This window comes from Phaseolus vulgaris, chromosome 6 (genome assembly GCF_051622355.1).
Source record: "Phaseolus vulgaris cultivar YP4 chromosome 6, ASM5162235v1, whole genome shotgun sequence".
NCBI lineage: Eukaryota > Viridiplantae > Streptophyta > Magnoliopsida > Fabales > Fabaceae > Phaseolus > Phaseolus vulgaris.
Genome location: NC_143503.1, coordinates 24143097 through 24163302, shown reverse-complemented (window position 1 = coordinate 24163302; position 20206 = coordinate 24143097). Strand labels below are relative to the sequence as shown.

The 20206-nt window shown below is 31.9% G+C and overlaps 2 protein-coding genes across 2 annotated transcripts; one reads left to right on the top strand and one right to left on the bottom strand.

Annotated features, from left to right (window-relative positions):
- Nucleotides 1–5012: 5012 nt before the first annotated feature.
- Nucleotides 5013–7091, top strand: LOC137831443 (cytochrome P450 86A1). Its single transcript, XM_068639119.2, has 2 exons — nucleotides 5013–5791; nucleotides 5965–7091. Exons 1-2 carry the CDS (start codon nucleotides 5106–5108, stop codon nucleotides 6845–6847), a joined length of 1569 nt encoding a protein of 522 aa, XP_068495220.1. The 5' UTR covers nucleotides 5013–5105; the 3' UTR covers nucleotides 6848–7091.
- Nucleotides 7092–8557: 1466 nt separating this feature from the next.
- On the bottom strand, nucleotides 8558–15303 carry LOC137831444 (sodium-dependent phosphate transport protein 1, chloroplastic). Its single transcript, XM_068639120.2, has 10 exons — nucleotides 14848–15303; nucleotides 13189–13296; nucleotides 12922–13077; nucleotides 12459–12674; nucleotides 12026–12235; nucleotides 10884–11021; nucleotides 10368–10469; nucleotides 9934–9999; nucleotides 9683–9767; nucleotides 8558–9045 (listed from the first exon to the last, which is right to left on the bottom strand). The coding sequence occupies exons 1-10, from the start codon at nucleotides 15193–15195 to the stop codon at nucleotides 8948–8950; spliced, it is 1527 nt and encodes a 508-aa protein (XP_068495221.1). The 5' UTR covers nucleotides 15196–15303; the 3' UTR covers nucleotides 8558–8947.
- Nucleotides 15304–20206: the final 4903 nt, after the last annotated feature.

Genomic DNA, 20206 nt, shown 5'->3' with positions numbered 1-20206 from the left:
TGATAATATATATCATCTCTTGTGGCTGCACCTCACAAGTGAATGTGAGCCGTTGGATTGAGTTATAAATGATGATATGGGACACTGGCATGAGTTCTCCACAAGTGTCTTATCTTGATAGTGGCTAATTTTTTTGGTACATAATTTTCTTCCCAAGGAGAGCAAAATTATGCATGGCAAGTTGAATGTTCATCCTCACGTGAGGCTGTGAATTTGACGTGTGGATGCACCATATCCATTGCCTTTTCCCACCCCTTTTTCGGTTCAACACTGTCTCCATGCAGTAGCCATTGGACACTTTTCTGTTTTGGAATATCTTCTTGCACCCCCTTGTTTTCATCTTTGCACTATAACATAAACACTGACATGAAAATTGATACGATATGAATATGGACACGGAGATACGTATAATCTCTATAAAGTAGGATACAGATCTATATATTATATAATTATGAATTATAAATTGATAATAAAGATTTATGTGTACAAATATATTTAAGTTTTTTTAGTAGGAAGATCTCTCATAGCTAGTTCAAAAGAATTTGTTCCTTATTTCTATAATCATAATATACAATAAGTTTGAGTTTTTAAAAAATTAATATATATATTTTTTTAAATTATGTTAGAATTGTCAAAAATTCAACAAATATATTTTGAATTGAACATTTTTCTACAAGTATCATATGAATATCAGTGTCCAATAAATATGTTTGACACGGACACTCGTTCGAGGGTCATACACCCATGTGAGTGGTAAAACACCTCTTTATCCATAATGAAAAAAATAAATAAAACCATTTCTTCTTCTTTCCCACACTTTTTCAACTGCGCGTTCTTCTCCATAGTAGTTGCACCCGCTCTTCTCCTCATGCTTGCGTTTTTTTGTTGGTTCAAAATTTTAAAAAAAAATGTAAATCGAAAACTCACCCAAAATGCAATGCAACACCACCACCTACCACCACCACCAAACAGCAACACCATCCACCAATCACCACTAAGCACCATCAACCACCATAGATGGATAACACCACAACCTTCACAACAAACTGATCACTTTATCACACACCAATGCCTAAATTAACTTCTACAAGGGTAATTTTGGTATTTTGGGAAGTATAAGGTGCAGAATGAAACACATAGGAGTGCAGAAAGCATTTGCCTTCTGTTTTTGGTGACAAACCACTGGGCACTTGAAAATGGGCCTCCATTAACATGAGGTTTTGTCTCTTTCTCACTACATATTTTTCTTTTTACACCTTGCTATTTTGTAAAATTTCACCTTCGTCTTTTTCTTTTTTTAAAGCATATCATCATTCTGAATTACACACTCCTATAATGTATAATCCCAAGTCAGGAATACCTCTCCTTTCCTTATTCCAAAATATTGTTAATATGTTTTGGATAACATTTTTCGTAACATCTCAAGGATTTCAAAAGGGTATTTTTTGCATCAAATATATTAATGTGAAAAAAAAGAGTATGGAGGTGTAGGAAGAAATTTCCTCTTTTAATTGATGACCCTTAGCCCATTAGCCTATGTCCATTTGTCTCTGACTGCTTACTTTTGAGTACAAACCAGAAAGGAGAAAGTGTTTAGGTTCTTTCTTTTTATATGTACCTAAGATTTTTAAATCCTCAACTTCGGTTTAAATAATTGGGGTTTCAGAGCATATGTGCGATATAAATTGTTTAAGTAGTTCAGTAACTAGAAATTCAGCATAAATTTAATGAAATAGGAAGGATTTTACAGGAAATAAAGTTAGGATTTTAATGAAATATAATTTTTTTACATTATTTTAATTTTAAGTAAAAAAATTGTACTTTGATGGATAGATTTTAAGTATATGAGAGTTTATAAAGGTTGATTGAGTTGAAAAAAAGTGTATAAAATAGTAGAATAATGTAGTTGTAATAATTAAAAAAGGTTATCAAGAAACAAAAATCCCATTTATTATTAACCAATTAAAGAGGTGATCAAAAGTAAATCTCTCTTTCATGACATGTTTTTATATATGAAGTGTAATTCAATATTATAAAAATAAGTTGTAAGTTTTAAATACTATATAATTTAGAACAAATATTCTTCAAAGTGAAGATATTATCCAATAAAATATTCTCAACGTTTTATTAGTATCCAAAATAATGAATATTTTAGTTATAGAAATAATTTTTTTATTTTAAAAACAATGACTTCTGTTGTATAATATTTTCCTGCACTGATACCACTTTTATTTTGCTACCTAATTTTACAGTTATACCTGTAACCAAACATAAACAAGTAGTAGAAGAAGTATACAAATATGTTGATCTGAGTTGCAATTTATGATATGAAATATTTATTAAATTTATTAATAACAAATCTCTGTTATAAAATCAATGAAATATTTTTAATTGTGTTCTACAAGATTCAAATCTGAAAATGTATTTAAAAAATTCAAAACCTAAATTTAACCAACTACATGATAGTGAGTTATAAGTTGCTGCTGCTATGCCAAATTTTAACCACACTGTTTAATATTGAATACATGAATTAAATGTGTATAAAGCAGGAGCATGTGGCATGAGAATAGTTGTGTAAGAACATACTTTTGTCAAACTTGTTAGATTGCATTAATTTGAATTTGAGAAACCATTTTGACTTAAGAAAAAAAAATCAGAATCATGGGTTGGTGCATGCAGTTTCCCATTATTTTCTTAAGTGTTTCCAAAGGTTTCCACTCTACACTCAAGAATTAAACCACTATTTTCTTCTGGTTTTTCTTCCAATCCATAGATTTTGTTTCCAAATTTTGTAGCAAACGCATTTTCTCTCTTTGGTTAAACCGTCTCTAACTACTCTTTCTCTTGCACTCTACACTGTATTGGGCTTACAAGAATACCAATAAAAGATAAAAGATAGGACTTGGGCATATTCATTGAGTAATTGTCATACATACGAGACAAAAATTAGGTAAAACTATGTACTTACTTTGCTTTCACTAAGACTTGTTTAACTTATGCATATTGGTTGGAAAGGAATAGTTTAATTAAGATTTCTAAGGAGACATTAAAGTTTAGTTATGAACAAAATGATAGTAAGAATTTGAAAGGTGAAAGGTTTGTATCGTGTGACTTGTGCTTTAATTATTTAATTATTTTTTTTTAGGTATAATGAAACATAAAAGGAAGGAAGAGAAAGAGACTAAAATTAGTCTATTCACAAAAGTCATTTAATTTATTATACGTGAACGATTTTGTTGGTTACACTGTCATATAACACATTTTGATTAATGTTTCAACTTCAAATTCGAAAAATAGTATTGTAAGAGTTTAGAGAAAAAGAAAATATTTAAATTATTTTTAATTTTGACTCCTAAACGATGTGAGACTATATTGACTACCGAAACATTAGTCAACATTAATAAAAATTATTTTTAAATAACATTATGTAGATGATGATAATTTCTATTTAATTAAAATTTTAAGCTAAAATAGATAATAAATGTGAATCAGACATATTTATCCTAATATAATAGACCATGTAATATAATTTATGTTAGTCGAACTCGACATGTATTAATTAGGCTAAATTTTGTTTTGATTCAACCCAACCCTATATTTAGCCAACAAACCATTTTGCCCCAGATTTTCTATTTAACATTTTCTAATTCTAAGTCTTGGGTGTTTCTTGGTAAAAGTACAATTTGATTACCTTTCAACTAACAAATCCTATATATAAAGAATCGACTCAAATAGTTGTCAATAATTATAGTTTTTCTTATACAAACAAACCTACATTACACATATGTAATTGCAGAACCATTTCTTTTCTTTTTTTCTTTTTTTGGAGTAAATATATGCTCCACATCTTCATATAATGACTCTATCAATCAACATTGCATAACTCTTCTTTCAATACATCTTTTAGTGAATAACTCATCTACCAAATATTTTTTTTCTTTTCCAGAATAAAAGTACAAACATTAATTTAAGATTTCTCTATGTAAATAGTTTGATCAATTTTCTTCATAAGTTTCATATTGATCAATTCACTTAGACTTCAATTAACGAAGTTGTTGTTTGTAAAATTTAACATTTTAATGTATATGTTCTATAAGCATATAATTGGAAAAATATTATAAATATTGCTTTGGATTTGTAAATCAGTTATATTTTTAGAGTGGTACCACAAACATTAATAAATATATATACTTCACAAATTAATAAAATAATATTTTAATCATATTTAATTTATTTTTAATTTAAAATATTATTATATTATTATAATGTGGTGTCAAGTCTGTATTTGTGTCAAATAAATCTTTTTCATATTTTTATAGTTCAAAATAAAATAAAATAAAATAAATATTTTTTATAAACATTTTCCTAATCTAAATTTGTTCAGATCATTAAAAACTCTTCATTATGAAAAGGGACCTGATACATTTAGACAGACTAGAGTAAAAACATACTCTTAACAAACAAATGAATTAATATTTTAATTATTTTCATTTTAATTTTTAATTTAAAATATTATAATATTATTATTATAGGTGCTGATATATTAACATCCTCAATAATAAAAACATACAAACATACACTTCGCATCATAATAAATTAATTTTTAATTTTTTAATTTTTAATTTAAAAATATTATTATATTATTATAAACAGTATCAAATTATGTTATTAATTGTTTATAGTGTCAAACAAAACTTGTCTGTATTATTAGAATAGATTGTTGAAGAGTGTTATTTACTATGTGAAGTGTTAAGAAAACTTTTTTCTTACGAAAATGACATGAAGTAAAAATATATGGCCATTATTCATCACAGGGTTTCCTTAATTAACCATTAAAATAATACTTAATAGATTAGAATAGCCAATCTAGTAAGCTTTTAATAATCAAACAAATAACTCCAAAACTCTAAATGATTTTCCTTTTTCATTTGCTTGCTGGTCACCACGCAAACACAGTTTGTATATCAACCTAACACGGACTCTTGCTGCAAAAAAATTCCGAACCACTTCTCCTAAACCTTTCTCATTATATCATCCTATAAACATATATAAACCCACCTTCAATCTCTTCAAACTTCAAACCCCATTTCTTAAAACTTGCCAAAATGGTGCAAATGGATACACTCCCTCTCCTCTTAACCCTAGCTGCTGCTCTTTTATCTTCATATTTTCTTTGGTTTTATTTCTTGGCTCGAACCCTAACGGGTCCAAAAGTGTGGCCCATGATCGGAAGCGTTCCAGAATTAGTGGTGAACCGGAATAGGTTTCACGACTGGATGGCTTCAAACCTACGCCAAACAGGAGCTTCCCCCACTTACCAAACATGCACTCTCACTCTCCCTTTCTTTGCCCGCAAGCAGGGATTCTTTACCGTTACTAGCTGTCCTAGGAACATCGAACACATTCTCCGAACCCGCTTCGACAACTACCCTAAAGGGCCGCACTGGCAGGCGGCGTTCCACGACCTCCTGGGCCAGGGAATTTTCAACAGCGACGGTGAAACGTGGCTCATGCAGCGGAAAACCGCCGCACTCGAGTTCACCACCCGAACCTTAAGACAGGCCATGTCTCGGTGGGTGAACCGGACCATAAAAAACAGGCTATGGTGCATTCTAGACAAAGCTGCTAAGGAAAACGTATCAGTGGATTTGCAAGACCTTCTTCTACGTTTAACCTTCGATAATATTTGTGGACTCACTTTTGGAAAAGACCCCGAAACTCTCTCACCGGATCTCCGTGAAAACCCCTTCACTGTTGCCTTTGACACTGCCACAGAAATCACCTTGAAAAGGTATATACACCCTTAATTTTTTGCTTCTGCGTGCTCACGTAATAATGATTTCTTCTAATTTTTAATTTAAAAACTTTAAGAGGTTTCATGAGATACCACAATAACTATGATATCATAAATAATAATGATCATTTCTGATATTGTTTACATTTTTTTATCCATGTAATTATTAGGCTTTTGTACCCTGGCATAATATGGCGATTCGAGAAGCTTCTTGGAATTGGTAAAGAGAAGAAATTGGAACAGAGTTTGAAGATCGTCGAAACTTACATGAACGACGCCGTTTCAGCTCGCGAGAAATCGCCGTCCGACGACTTGCTATCGAGGTTCATGAAGAAGCGCGACGCCGCCGGAAAGCCGCTGAGCGCCACCGCGCTGCGTCAGATCGCGCTCAACTTCGTCCTCGCCGGCAGGGATACGTCGTCAGTGGCGCTCAGCTGGTTCTTCTGGCTCGTCATGAACCACCCCGCCGTGGAGGAGAAGATTCTCGCCGAACTTGCGGCGGTGCTCACTTCTACGCGTGGTAGCGACAGGCGGAGGTGGACGGAGGATGCGGTGGACTTCGAGGAGGCGGAAAGGCTGGTTTACTTGAAAGCGGCGCTGGCCGAAACGCTGCGTTTGTATCCGTCGGTGCCGGAGGATTTCAAGCACGCGGTGGCGGACGACGTGTTGCCGGATGGCACGGCGGTTCCGGCTGGTTCTACGGTGACGTATTCGATTTACGCGATGGGGAGGATGAAGACTGTGTGGGGAGAAGATTGCATGGAGTTTAAACCGGAGCGGTTTTTATCGGTTAAGGGAGACAGGTTCGAACCGCCAAAAGACAGTTACAAGTTCGTTGCGTTTAACGGTGGACCGAGAACCTGCTTGGGCAAGGACTTGGCTTACCTGCAGATGAAATCTGTGGCTTCAGCTGTGCTTCTGCGTTACCGCCTGTCACCGGTCCCTGGTCACCGGGTGCAGCAGAAGATGTCACTGACTCTCTTCATGCAGAATGGGCTTCGTGTGTTCTTGCAGCCACGTCAGCTTCAACCACATACTGCCACGTCATCATAGAAAAAGGATACTTTGGTCACGTACAGTGTAAAGGGCAATATGATCATTTCGTTGTTACACCTGTCAATTTATTTGTGTTTTTAATTTGTATGGTGAAAAGTGAAATCGTTTGTTGTTTGGTCTGGTTGGTTGGGTTTACCTTTGCAGTTGTTGGAAAATGGGTTTACATATTCTTATGTTGTTGATCAATAATATGAATACACAAAATATATAATTATTGGAAATATGAATTTGTTTAAAGGAATATGATGGTTTTATAATAATTATTATTATTATTATTTTATTTTATTTTTGTTGTTGTTGGAAATTGCATGAATAACTTCTTATTTTATTATTGAAATATTTTTTTATATTTAATTTAGTTTTTTTTAAAGAAAGTAGTTTAATATTTTTTGGTAAATTATAATTTTGAGTAAAATATATTTTTTTAAATTGGACAAATTGTACAACATTTGGACGACTTTAAATTATAAGTCTTTTTGATTGGAAAAAATTTCACATATAAATCAATTTCTATTAATACTTGTCAATTTAGTTAAATGAAAGTCTTAGAAACCCTAACGACTTTAACTAAATCTAAAATTAATTTTAAGTGAAGTTAATCTATACGATTTTCATAAAATCTTCTAGATGGTATACCACTTACTCATTTTTTATAAAAAAAAAACTTTTTTTATCCAAAATCATCATTTGCTAAAAAAATTGTACTAGTTTGTTGAAAAAACCTTTAATTTAACCACTAGGAACACTGTTCTGCTTCTTACGTTAGCATGGAAAATTGTCCGTTAAGATCATTTTGATGTGCATGGTAGATACCCAAACTTACCAATCCTATTCCTACGCTTTGGTAAAATTGGTTGTCAACGGGACATTGAAGTTTATATTTCAAGCAAAAGTAATATTTGGTGAAGAATTTTCGTTTATATGATTAAAAGTTGGAATAAAAAAGATTTCATCTTAGGATTAATTAAGACTAGGAGATAAAGTTCTTCAATACCAGAAATTCAATCGAGGTGACAACGTGATTATCACACCAAAGAATTTCTAAACTTTAAATATTGTATAAACATTTTCAATGTACATTTTATCGAGTGTGATGTAGTATTTTATCGTGCAAATATAGTACTGGTGTCTATGTTTTTAGACATAAGCTTTGATAATTTTGTTAACTATTTGTAAGTGTTTCATTTATATGATATGATCTTTAAACATTCTACAATTTCATTAACACTTCTCATTTCTCTTTCTTTTCTAACTCAACAACTTCTTAAAACGACGTGACCACTGATGTTTAAATCAAGTTCTTAAACTAAATACATTAACATGTATTAATTATTGTTATAATGTATTAACATAATAATACTATTTCAAAAAATTTAAATAAATTATTATCATAATGTTAGTTTTGTATCACTTATTCATATAAAGAAATTCATGCATAAACTCGTGTAAATAAGACCAATGTAGGTCCCAACGACATATATCATCTCAAAACCAATTCAGATTAAATAAAAGTTATCAAGTGAAACTTCTCAAAACCTTAAACCTGCTGAAGAAAAGATAAAAGATGAGTTGATTCCCATAAGAAAAGAAATCGTAGCATTCACCGGCTCATTGTGGCATGTAATCTGCAAAATTGACATTACCAACTTATTTGACCAAAAGATGCAAGCAAAACTGGCAGATAAGAAATTGGAATGCAACAGAAGCTTGAGGAATGATACCACATAAATCACTTTTCTTGATGAATTGATACAAAATTGATGTGTTGGTGTGGAAATTATATTTACAAGTATAACTTTAACTTAAGCAACTACAATGATCTTCCCACCAAAAATGGGAAAAACATTATTATGAGAGTAGAATCTAAACCTTTTCCCTTGATAAAACATCAGGGACTAAATTATACCAATCCATCTGATCTTTGTTCAGTGCTCCTCCGTCCATAAATTACCATTCTGTGAGGCACAAAAGCCTAAGATAAATGAGTTGCTTCTTCGTTAAACTTCCCATTCTTCTTGTAGTGCTTCTTCTGTGGGAAGTACTGGGGAATGATCTATACATGTGGCATGACAAGTACCAGTGATCAATAAGAGTAAGTTATTCCAAGACCTTTTCACCAGTTGAAAAAAGATTAAACACCACAGTTCCAACCAAATACAACCCAACTGAAACCTTGAAAACATCATCCCAAGAGCCTGAAAATATTCAAAGATAACTAAAAGTATTATACTCCAGTCTCATCAGATTTAATTGAAGTATTAAGCACAAGAAATTATGCTACAAAACTAACAGGAGGGCGGATATTTTATAAAATCAACAGAAGTTTAGAACCAACACTGATCTCTATTTAATTTGAAGAACAGGGAAATGAAATTTCTCGTAGGAAAAGAGGGAAAACCAAATAGGATGAACCTCAGTTTAACTCATGCTATTGCTTACAAAGCTTCAACATTACGTAATCTACTAAATGTCAAGCCCAATATGTGCTCAAACCACAGGCTTGATTTTATCTTGTTTTACTTTATTGATTTGATTCCATTCTCATCATCAAAATGAAAACATAAAGAACCATGCTGTTGCTCCAAATTGAATAAAAGAATTCTGGCTTAGTGGTCTAGAACACAGTATGAAAACATCACCATGTTGCTAAAATAATACCAACAACAAAAGGCTTACCGAGACTCTTCACAGATTGTGCACCATAAACATATGTTCAATATTCAGTATCAAGAGTAATAATTTCATAATGATCTTTCACCTAATAGCTTAATCTTTCAAGATACTAATCGCTGACATTCAGTCACCAAGGAACTATGAGCAACAAATACTTACCATGCTGCAGAATGTAACCTGTTGCTGCTGTTCCAAAGACACCAGCCAATACTCCAGCAGTATTAGATAGACCAAGCAATATCCCCTAAAGATAACAAGAGGAAATAAATATGATTTTTTTTTTCCTTTTCCTTGCCAATTGACAACTATTTAACCAACTAATTGTGAGATAAATACAGATGGCCATAAGAACATTTCTTAAATGTAGAACTCCAAATTGAAGAAAATATAAGTACAATGTATCCACTCACAGAGTATCGAGGGGCAATATCCTGGTGATTTGAATACAATCCAGACTGAGAGAAAGCATCGGTACCCTATTCAGGAAGAATTTGAAACAAGTTATGAAAGAGAAAACTCCAAGATGCAAATCCCTCAGGGCACCCTAAGCAACCAAAGGTTAGAGAAGATGAAGAATAAGGGTAAATGGAATGTAAGGATGAATGAACCAACAGTTTGCAACTTTACGAAGATTGGCAGAATGAGAATGTGTAGTTAGACTGTTCTAAGAGAAGTTTCAAGACACTATTGTCTAGAAAATTTACATTAGCCAGTCAAATTTTCAGATTGCACAGTATGAACCAAAAATATAAGACACACAAATACAAACAGATTTTATGTTAGGATTACATAGAAACTACCTTCTCAGAATTAAAATAAGTTAAATACAACACAAGAAACAAACCTGACTGCACGTCATACACAAAACAGCCATTGCAGGAGAGTTAATGTGGCTCAATTGAGTTAAGAAGAAAGCCGGTCCGAGAAATCCAATTGTTTGCATTATCTGCAAAGATGTATGACTACGCTTAGAACTTTATAAAATGAGATCATGTTCAGTAAACTAGTAGAAAAAATTTAGTAAAAATAGTCAAAAGCAGCAAGATCAAGGATAGAGAAGGCAGGCAAAGAGGATCTGTCTCTAAATTTAGTGACAAAAAGTTTGCAGCTTTATGCACCTCTTCTTAAAATGTAAGCCATAATGCCACATTAAAGTAAACGGTAACCTAAAAAATTTGGTCACAGTACAACTTAAAAAAAAGTATGTATATATATATATATATATATATATATATATATATAAGGATAGGAAATAGGTCCCTAGCCCTATATAATTTATATAAAGGATGTAGGTCAGGAATTTATCCAAAAAACTGTTTTTGCAAGAAGCTATAAGAATAAATAAATAAAGGGGAGATACCTTGCGGACCCTTGTAACTGATACACCTTTGCTCACTAGAGTGTCTGCAATCCAACCACCAACATTTGCAGAAAGTGCCATTATCAACCATGGTAGAACACAAAATAGCCCAGATTCTGTCAGATTGAACTTCAAGACCTAGATATATGAGAATAACTTTAGCCAACTTTAAACAGTGTCAATTGTTTTCCAAATATCAAGAAGACTACAAATCAAAATATTCTGTGAGTCAGGATATTAACATAGCTCCAACCAAACGATGGACTCTATAAGCTCTAATATTAATAATGTTGACGTAGAGGCTTAACAACTGTACCAAGTAGGATGCTTAAAACATCAAACATCAACAAGCATGCTCGCATAATGAATTTTATGACATTGAATCCTTACAATTAACAAGAGTATGAGATAAATGGGGGAGATTAAGATTTTAGGAGAAAGATGGAATAGATAATAAATTCTAGTCCCTATTATTATAGATATAAGAATTAGAAAGAAAATCCTTCAGCAAAACCAAAAGAATTAGCAAAGCAATAGCATGACATTTATGTTATACTGAAAATATTCTAATGATCATTCCCAAGCAAATAATCCTAATAATTGGGACTATACAAAATTGAAAAGAGTGACATAAAACACGAGGCTGCCCTCTAGTGGGGTATGGGGAGGGAAGATATTAACTTCCAGGTAGAACAAAAGTACAAGCACACAAAATTAAAACTTAAACAAAAATAAAGGCTTCCAACTTGCCTACTCTCCCAGAAATAAATTTAGAGAAGTCAATGCAAAATGGTTTGTATGGCTGTTGAATATATGATGAGAAGCAAGCACTACAAATGATCTAATATTCTCCGTCCGTACTACATAATTTGAGTGGTTTCCTACTTTACAGTCAGTTATAGCACCAAATTTCCGTTTTCCCAGTCCATTGTCTGATATTAGATCCAATCCGAGACAACAGAATATCTATTTTAAGTTGAAGTTTCCCTAGTACTTATATAGGTACCGGTAGCTTTATCATCTCGGTAAATTCATACACAACCTTGTAGGAACTAAAAGGAAAAAAAAAAAATGAACATGGATCTAGCTGTGTCTGCATCACATCATTGAGTAACATACCCAAAAAGATAGATCGACCTTACTTGGTTATAGTATGTTGGCATCCATGTAAGAAGAATGAAAGTTCCCCAGTTGTGGCAAAAATGGGACACTATTAGAGCCCAGACTGGAGCTTTTGACAAAATTAATCTCCAAGGTATTGTTTTCACGGGTTCCTTGGACAAACAGCTGGTAGTAATGAGCTTCTTTTCTTCAGGCCGCAGGTCAGGATCTTCAAGAGGCGAACTATGTGCCTACAGCTCTCACAAGCACAGAAAAGATGAGCACATAAACAAATAGAAAATTTTACCAATAATCTTTACAGAAACAAAAATATCTTGTCAGAAAAGTCTTGGTAAAGAATCAACTTCAAGACAATAAAAACACTTCTATCAAGAAAATGTTTGAGCAAGTATTTCCAAGTTCAATATGTAAGCATCTCTACCAAGGAAATAAGTGTACATATTCAAATCATACCTTGCTAAGCCACACGGAAAACCAGACTGTCCCTAGAGAACCAAAGGAGTAAAATACTGATGGCCATCCAAACTGATGAATTAGAAAGGGAGAAAAGGCCAGTCCAGTGACGGATCCAAGATACATGCCACTGTAGACCAGTGCTAGTGATCTACTTCTTTCTGACACAGGAACCCATTTTGACAGAATATTGTTCATGGCTGGCATAGCAACACCCTACAAAGTGCAAAAAGGCCAAAACAAGTGAGCTTCACATGGAACAGAATTAGCATCAAATTGTATCATCATCAACTGGATAAATAAAATCATTACTAAAAATAAGTCACAATATGGATTATAAGAAAAGAACATTCCATTCTTTTTCTTTACTAGATTTCTTCTTTTCCAAAATAGTAGCAACATAAAGCTTTATCCTAGTAGAATTAGTACTGTTTGGAAGATGTTAATTTTTAACATAACTCACCTCACCAATGCCCATAAATGCTCGAGCAACTAGTAGGAAAGGCAATCCAAGTTTGGCAGCTATGGGAGTGAGAACTGTCGCAACAGACCACCAAATCACCCCAAATCCCAATACCTGCTTTCCACCCACTGTATCTGCCCATATTCCACCAGCAATCTGCAAGAAAAATCTACCCTATGCTTCAGACGCATGGCCTTAAATTCTAAGTCATACAAATTGGCAAATGTTACTTGTCAATTAGTTTTAACAAAACAAAATCACATTTACCTGAGTAAGAAGGTATCCCCAAAAGAAAGAAGACTGTACCAAACCTACAGTGCTGGGGCTCCACTTATACTCTGCAGACATAGGAAGTATAGCAATGCTCATATTTACCTGCAAATGAGAAATGAATGAAAGTTTCAAAGAGTCAAGCCCACTGAAGACTCCACAGCAGTACTAAACAAAGGCATTCAAATCAAACCATATGATCGGATTATTTATTTTATGGGAACCATAATTAGAAGGATTTAATTCAGTGAACCCTGTTATGCCAAATTTTCAAAGAAAACCTAAATATAGAAAATATTTATACATAATTCAATACATGATGTGTTGTATAAAGTCTACACACTAAAACCTACCCAAGATTCCTATATTTGAAAGTTACCATTGATAATAACTATAATCCAAAGCTTATACCAATACAAGATATTATTTTGAACTGCTAAAAATACAAAACCTTCGTCTGAACAGCATAATACTTACAGAAAACTTCTAAAATTTCTTTCATGTTGACACTAAAAATGTATACTACGAGTAGATGAATTTTAGCTTCTAATTAGATTCAGTATTTTTCTTTTGGCATAATTCAAGGTTTACAGTGGAAGATTAATCCCTTCAAAGTGTAGAAATCTCCAAAGTAGATTTTGCCTCCAAATCCTGAAATTGAACTCCTTCTTAGATTTGAGATCGGGACTAATTCAAATCCAAAAAAAAGTAAGAAAAAAAAAAGCTGCTCATAACTGGACATCTCGAGCATAGGTAGCTTGGTCATTCTAACAACAACAACTAAGATAAACCTTGATACCCCCTTAAAATATGATTTGAATCTGATTCAATCCAATTGATAACCAGCAAGCACTTGGGAAACCCATCAGCTACTCCCAACTTCCCATTTCTTTTCATGTTTAAGGTTATTGCAAATGGATTAAGAAATATTTAATAGATGAAAATTTAGACTAAATTGCCCTTACTTAATACCATTTATCTTAACTATTAGTAACAATAAATTAATACCTCAAATTTCTACTTCTCTCAACTAATTCCAATAACAATAAATGTGAACTACTGAAATTCTAGTATTTGCCACCAAACTTATTTCCATTACAAAAGAATGAGTCAGCTCACTGACCTCAAATTTCAAAACAAAATATAAATTTAAGGAAGATTCAATAATCTTTCCGATGAAATTGTATTTTACTTGGAAAGAATTTCCATTTGAGTGTTTACTCTATAAAACATTTCATACTACTCAGTGTGAGAGGCTTAAACATGCCATAATACCATAGTCTCTATAAACAGTAACCCCTAAGGTAGACTCTCATGTCATCTTAAAATTTAAGTTTGTACCTAATTCAATCCTCAAAAGCTAAATTAAGTTTGGACCTAACCCAATCCTCAAAATCCAACTCATGAAGTAAGATTTGTCCCTCACTCACATACATTATTTTGATGACTACCAAATGTGAGATCTCCAAACACTTGCTATTAGCATGCGTAAGGACCTGCCTATATACCAACTACACCGACCTTTGTTGTCAAATTGGCTTTAGTTAAATTCAGTATAAAAATGCTCTTACAGCTTCTTCTCGCACACACAAAATTGCATGCAATGAGAATGGAACAATGCAGTTGAAAAAACATAGAAAGAGCAGAGCTACATACCCTATCCATGTTACAAAGAAGAAAAGCGGAGAAGCAGAGAACCACAATGACCCATCTCTTGGGGAACACCTGCCACCACTTTCCTTCCTCCTCCATGTCATCCTCACCACGCGCCTTCTGAAGGACAACATCCTCGTACTTGGGGGACTCCGATAGGTTCTTCTCCGACTTCACATTGGCCCACACCTTCCCGCCGCCCCTCCCGCCGGCAAAGAGGAGGCGGCTCCGCTGCGAGAGCAGGAACGGCGACGGTGGAGGTGCATGTGCGAAATGGGTTCGGCGCGATAATGGAATGGAGCACGAAGTTGAAGGATGAGAGAAACAGGAGATAATGGCTCTGCCACTCATCGTGGCTTCCTTCTTCTCTACTTCTCTTCTTCTTCTCTTCTTCTCTTCTTCTCTTCTTCGTTCTTCAGTTGCTGTTACTGTGACACCACTATTGATATTTTAAGGAACAACACGGGATTTTTATAACTACTGGCTCTTGTTTTGACACGTGGAGATTGCGTACACAAGAAGACCCCGTTTCTTCGGTAATTAATCATTGTCGGATTTTATATGTTTCATTTTAATTAAATTCCTAATATAGTTCCTCGTAATTGTATTTGAAGTAAGAGGTAAAATCATAAAATTTATTATTATTATTACAGGAAAAATTAAATTTATTTTATAATCTAATTTTAATTTATGAAAAAAAAATATTTTCTAATAATTATTCCAACAAAAATTGTTCAAACATAAACATGTAAGTGTTAAAATTTATATGAAAACTTGTCCCTTTTTTTTAAATAATTTTGGAAAAAAAACACACATATATATATATATAATAGAAAAGAAAATGGAAAATAATCTAAATCAAATTGACGCTAGCAGCTTGGAAAGGTAGATCTCTTAGCATGATGGGTCGGATCCAGCTAGTCAATATAGTGATTACTGGATTTTTAGCTTATAGTTTTAATATGTATAAATGCTTGTTTCACTTATTAAGCAAGTTGAAAAAATGATGGAGGCTTGAATATTATTAATCTTCATCATGAAAATAATGCATATTTTCTTAAGCTTGCTTGGAACTTTGCTTATAGCAACAAACCTTGGTCTTTACTCTTGAAAGCCAGAGTTCTTAAATCAAAATACGAGTTTAGAATGGTTTATAGATCTTCCTCTCTTTGGCTTGGAATTAAACAATTTTATTCTATCATACTTGCTAATACTTCTTGGACTGTTGGTACAGGTTCTTTTATTAATTTCTGGAATGATAAATGGTGTTCTACTATTTCTTTAGCAAATATTGCAGGATTATCTGATGGGGCTAGCCTTCCGGATACAGTATCTCAATTTTGATCAGGTTATGATTGGAATATTCCCTTATCTTTACAGCAGATGCCGCTTTTTTTTAATCATATCATGGTTAGAGAGGAACAAGATATTCCTAATTGGATTCTAGATGAGTCTGGTCGTTTCACTCTTAAATCGGCTAGGACTTTTTTCTTGGAACCAGGAGTTCCATGTGGTTGGGGTAAGTTCATTTGGTCTTCATCTATTCCGCCTTCCAAAACTCTAGTACTCTGGAAAATTTGTCATGGGTGACTTCCTACAAATCAGCATATTCAAAATAAGGGTTTGCATATATGTTCTATGTGTAAGCTTTGTGAGAAGCATGAAGAATCTTTCAACATCTATTTTTTGAATGTTCTAATGCATTACATATTTGAAGTTGGGTTCGAAAGATTTTTCTTACTTCTCATTTCTCTAACAAGGATGATCTTCTTTCTTTTATTAAGAGTGATGGTAGTCCTTTGGTTAAATTGATTAAGCTTGTTGTGACAACCTTTTCTATATGGATAATATGGCGTATGAAGAATTATGATAGATTTCAAGATAAGATTGAGGTTTATAAGGCTATTTTGGTAATTAAAGATTTAACTTGTCTAGTGGGAAATTCGTCTAAAGCTTCAATGAATAATGATATGTTGGATTTCAACGTGATTAAGTTTTTTGGTATTAAGACTCTAGTGGTAAAGTTCTTCGTCCTTTTCCTGTTAGATAGGAATTTCCTTCACCAGGCTGGGTTAAAATTAACATTGATGGGGCTGCTAGGGGGTATCCTGGTCTTGCTACTTGTGGAGGTATTTTTCGTGGGAGTATGGGAGAATTTATTGGTGCTTTTTTAGCATTTCTTGAAGTTCAAACTACTTTGGTTGCTGAGTTTTATGGAGTTATACATGCTATGGAGGAAGCTCAAAAGATGAGACTTACTAATGTTTGGCTTGAATGTGATTCTGTCATGGTTTGTGCTGCGTTTACTGCTAGGACTAATATTCCGTGGATGCTTCGTAATCGATGGAATAATTGTCTTAATTTCTGTGGAACAATCAGGTTTAGGGTTACTCATATTTTTCGTGAGGAGAATGCATAAATTGGCTAATTTAGGGTTCATTCATAGAGAATCATTTCATTGGTATAATAGACTTCCATATAGTCTATTCTTAGAATTCTTTATGAATAGGTATAGTTTACCTATGTATCGTTTTTGTTAACATGTGGGTTTTGGTCTAGTCCCCCATATTTTTGTATTTTCTTTCTTTTTCTTTTTTTTAATAATACTTTTTTTCATGTGATGGCAGATGATTGTTGTTACTTGAGGTGTCAGCCTAGCTGATATTTCAAGTTGCATAGTGATACCTAACATGAAAAATTTTATAAAAAAATAAAAAATAATCTAAATATATATTTAGTAAGACTTAATGATACAAATTTTAATAATTAATTTCCATGTCACAAATAATAATAATGAACTTATGATAAAATTTATTAATGTTGGTCATAAAACTGTGCAAAAAAGTCATATTTGTTATCCTATAGAAAAAAGCTATTAAATCGAAATGAGTTATATTTACTTATTAGATTAGTTTTACTACAATCAACGACAATTGAAAACAATTTCTACGAAATTATTAGAAATTAAGAGAAAGAAACTTGGGTTTTGGTCATGACTAATGTGATGAAAACAAATAAACAAATCTTTCACTTAAAAAAAATCATAAAATAGAAATCAATTTTTAGAAATCAAAATAATTAGTTACAATAGTAACTAAATTAGAGACTATTTTAAAAACTAAAAAAAAATAGTTTCTAAATTAGTTTATATTATTATTAAATAGTTTCTAAATTGATAAGTAATTAGCAACTAAAGTTTTTGCTACTAAATTTAGAAACTAAATAATTGGTAGTTAAAACTTGGTTGCTAATTAGATATCAATTTAAAAATTATTTAACAATAATATAAACTAATTTAAAAATCATTTTTTTAGTTTTTAAAATTTTCTTTAATGTAGTTAATATTATAAATAATTATTTTTTTTGATGTCATCCCAATTCCATTTTGTCTTCCTAATAATAATTAAAAAAATAAAATATTTATCCAATCCGAAGCACGTTAAAACTTAAGAAAGAATGAGAAAAACACAAGAGAGAGAAAAAAAAGCAAAAACAATATAGAAACCTTAATACTTAAAAGAGAAAATATTTACTAATGCATTTTAAAGTTCAAATTGTATTCCTGGTATATTACATGCAAAAAATTTATTCCACTTGAAAAACTAATAACAAGTAGTCTTTAATTAAAAAAAATAATTACAGTCAAATCAATATTGGGAAAAAGTTAATGAAACCATTTAATTGCAAATGAAATTATCTATAACCTTTAAAATGTCAATAACACATTGTAAAAGGAGAAAATTATTAAAATAGATACTCAAACATTTTATCTAAAAAGAAAGAGAAATGCAACTATTACCATGAAAATATTATAACAGGAAAAAAAATATTTTTTTGAATAAAATTTATATTCAAAGTGGTGAGTTATTTGTGGAGATGGTTAACCAAATGGATAAATATTGAACACTAATATACTTATCTAAAAGAATGGTAATTTTTAGTTGTTATACTTTTCTTAATATATATTAAATGTGTTCTAGATATTAATTTTAAGGTCAGTATATTTAAAAGTACTTTTATATTAATTATCAACTAAAATTAACTCTACAATAACTCATTTGTAGATATTACACAGTATCTTCCAATATTTTAGATTTCATTTTTATTTAACAATATTTTTAATTTATAATGTTTTAGGGAAAAAGTATTGTTTGTCTTGACTTTTCTCATGAGATATTACACCACGAACATTATGTATAAAATAAAACACAGGGAAAGAGGAACACCAATTACATAGTTAGTTTGAAAAATAAAGAAAAAAATGGAAAATCAATTTTCACAATTTTAATTCAAAACTACTACTCATTTCAGATTCAAAATTATTTTTTATTATCAAAATAGTTCAAAATAAAATATTGATATGAAAATAAAATAAAAGAAAACATACAAATATAAAAACAGTTTTAAGAAAAAATATTCTTGTATAGATATAGATAATAATATCTTTTAAATAAATGTTACCCTAAATAATATCAAGAATAATAATGTATAATCTTTCAAATAAATATCTCTATAGATATAGATAATAATATCTGTTAAATAATGTTACCCTAAATAATATCAAGAATAATAATGTATAATCTTTCAAACAAATATCTCTATAGATACAAATTAATTAATATCATTTTAATAAAATGCTGTTAGAGGTTAAAGATTACTATTTTTTGTAAATCATATATATTGTTATTATTTGATTCAAGATTAAATATTACTATCTTTTGTAAATCATGTATATTGTTAGATTTTTTATTCAAGATTAAAATTAGTATCTTTTATAAAATCATATATTGTTAGTTATTTTTATTAAAGATTAAAGATTAGTATCTTTTGTAAATCATATATTGTTAGTTATTTTTATTAAAGATTAAAGATTAAAGATTAGTATCTTTTGTAAATCATATATTGTTAGTTTTTTTTGTAACAGTAATTCTAAGTCACATTATGAGATGTCTCACCTTTAAAAGGAGATCAACAGACCCATTCATTGTCACTCACACTGAAGATCCTTTCTCATTGACACACTCTTTTTTATTACTCCACTCCTGCACCGCTCCCTCCACCGTCGCATCCTCCACACCCCGCGCAGCAGGTCCTCCGTGTTGCCAGTCTCAGGCCACCCTACGCCTCTTCCGCCGCCGACCCCGCTCCTTACCATTCGCCGCTGACAGCTACATCTTGCACCACCGCGACACCGTCATCGGCTCCCTGAAGAGGTATTCTTTATTTCTCTGGTTGTTTTTTTGTTTTTCTTTCATCACATGCACATCTTCTCTCTTCATACATTCAAAAGAAAACATCTGTAATTCTTTAATTTTAAAATTTGAATTTCTAAAATAGTTAATTCTATGTTCATACATATCAC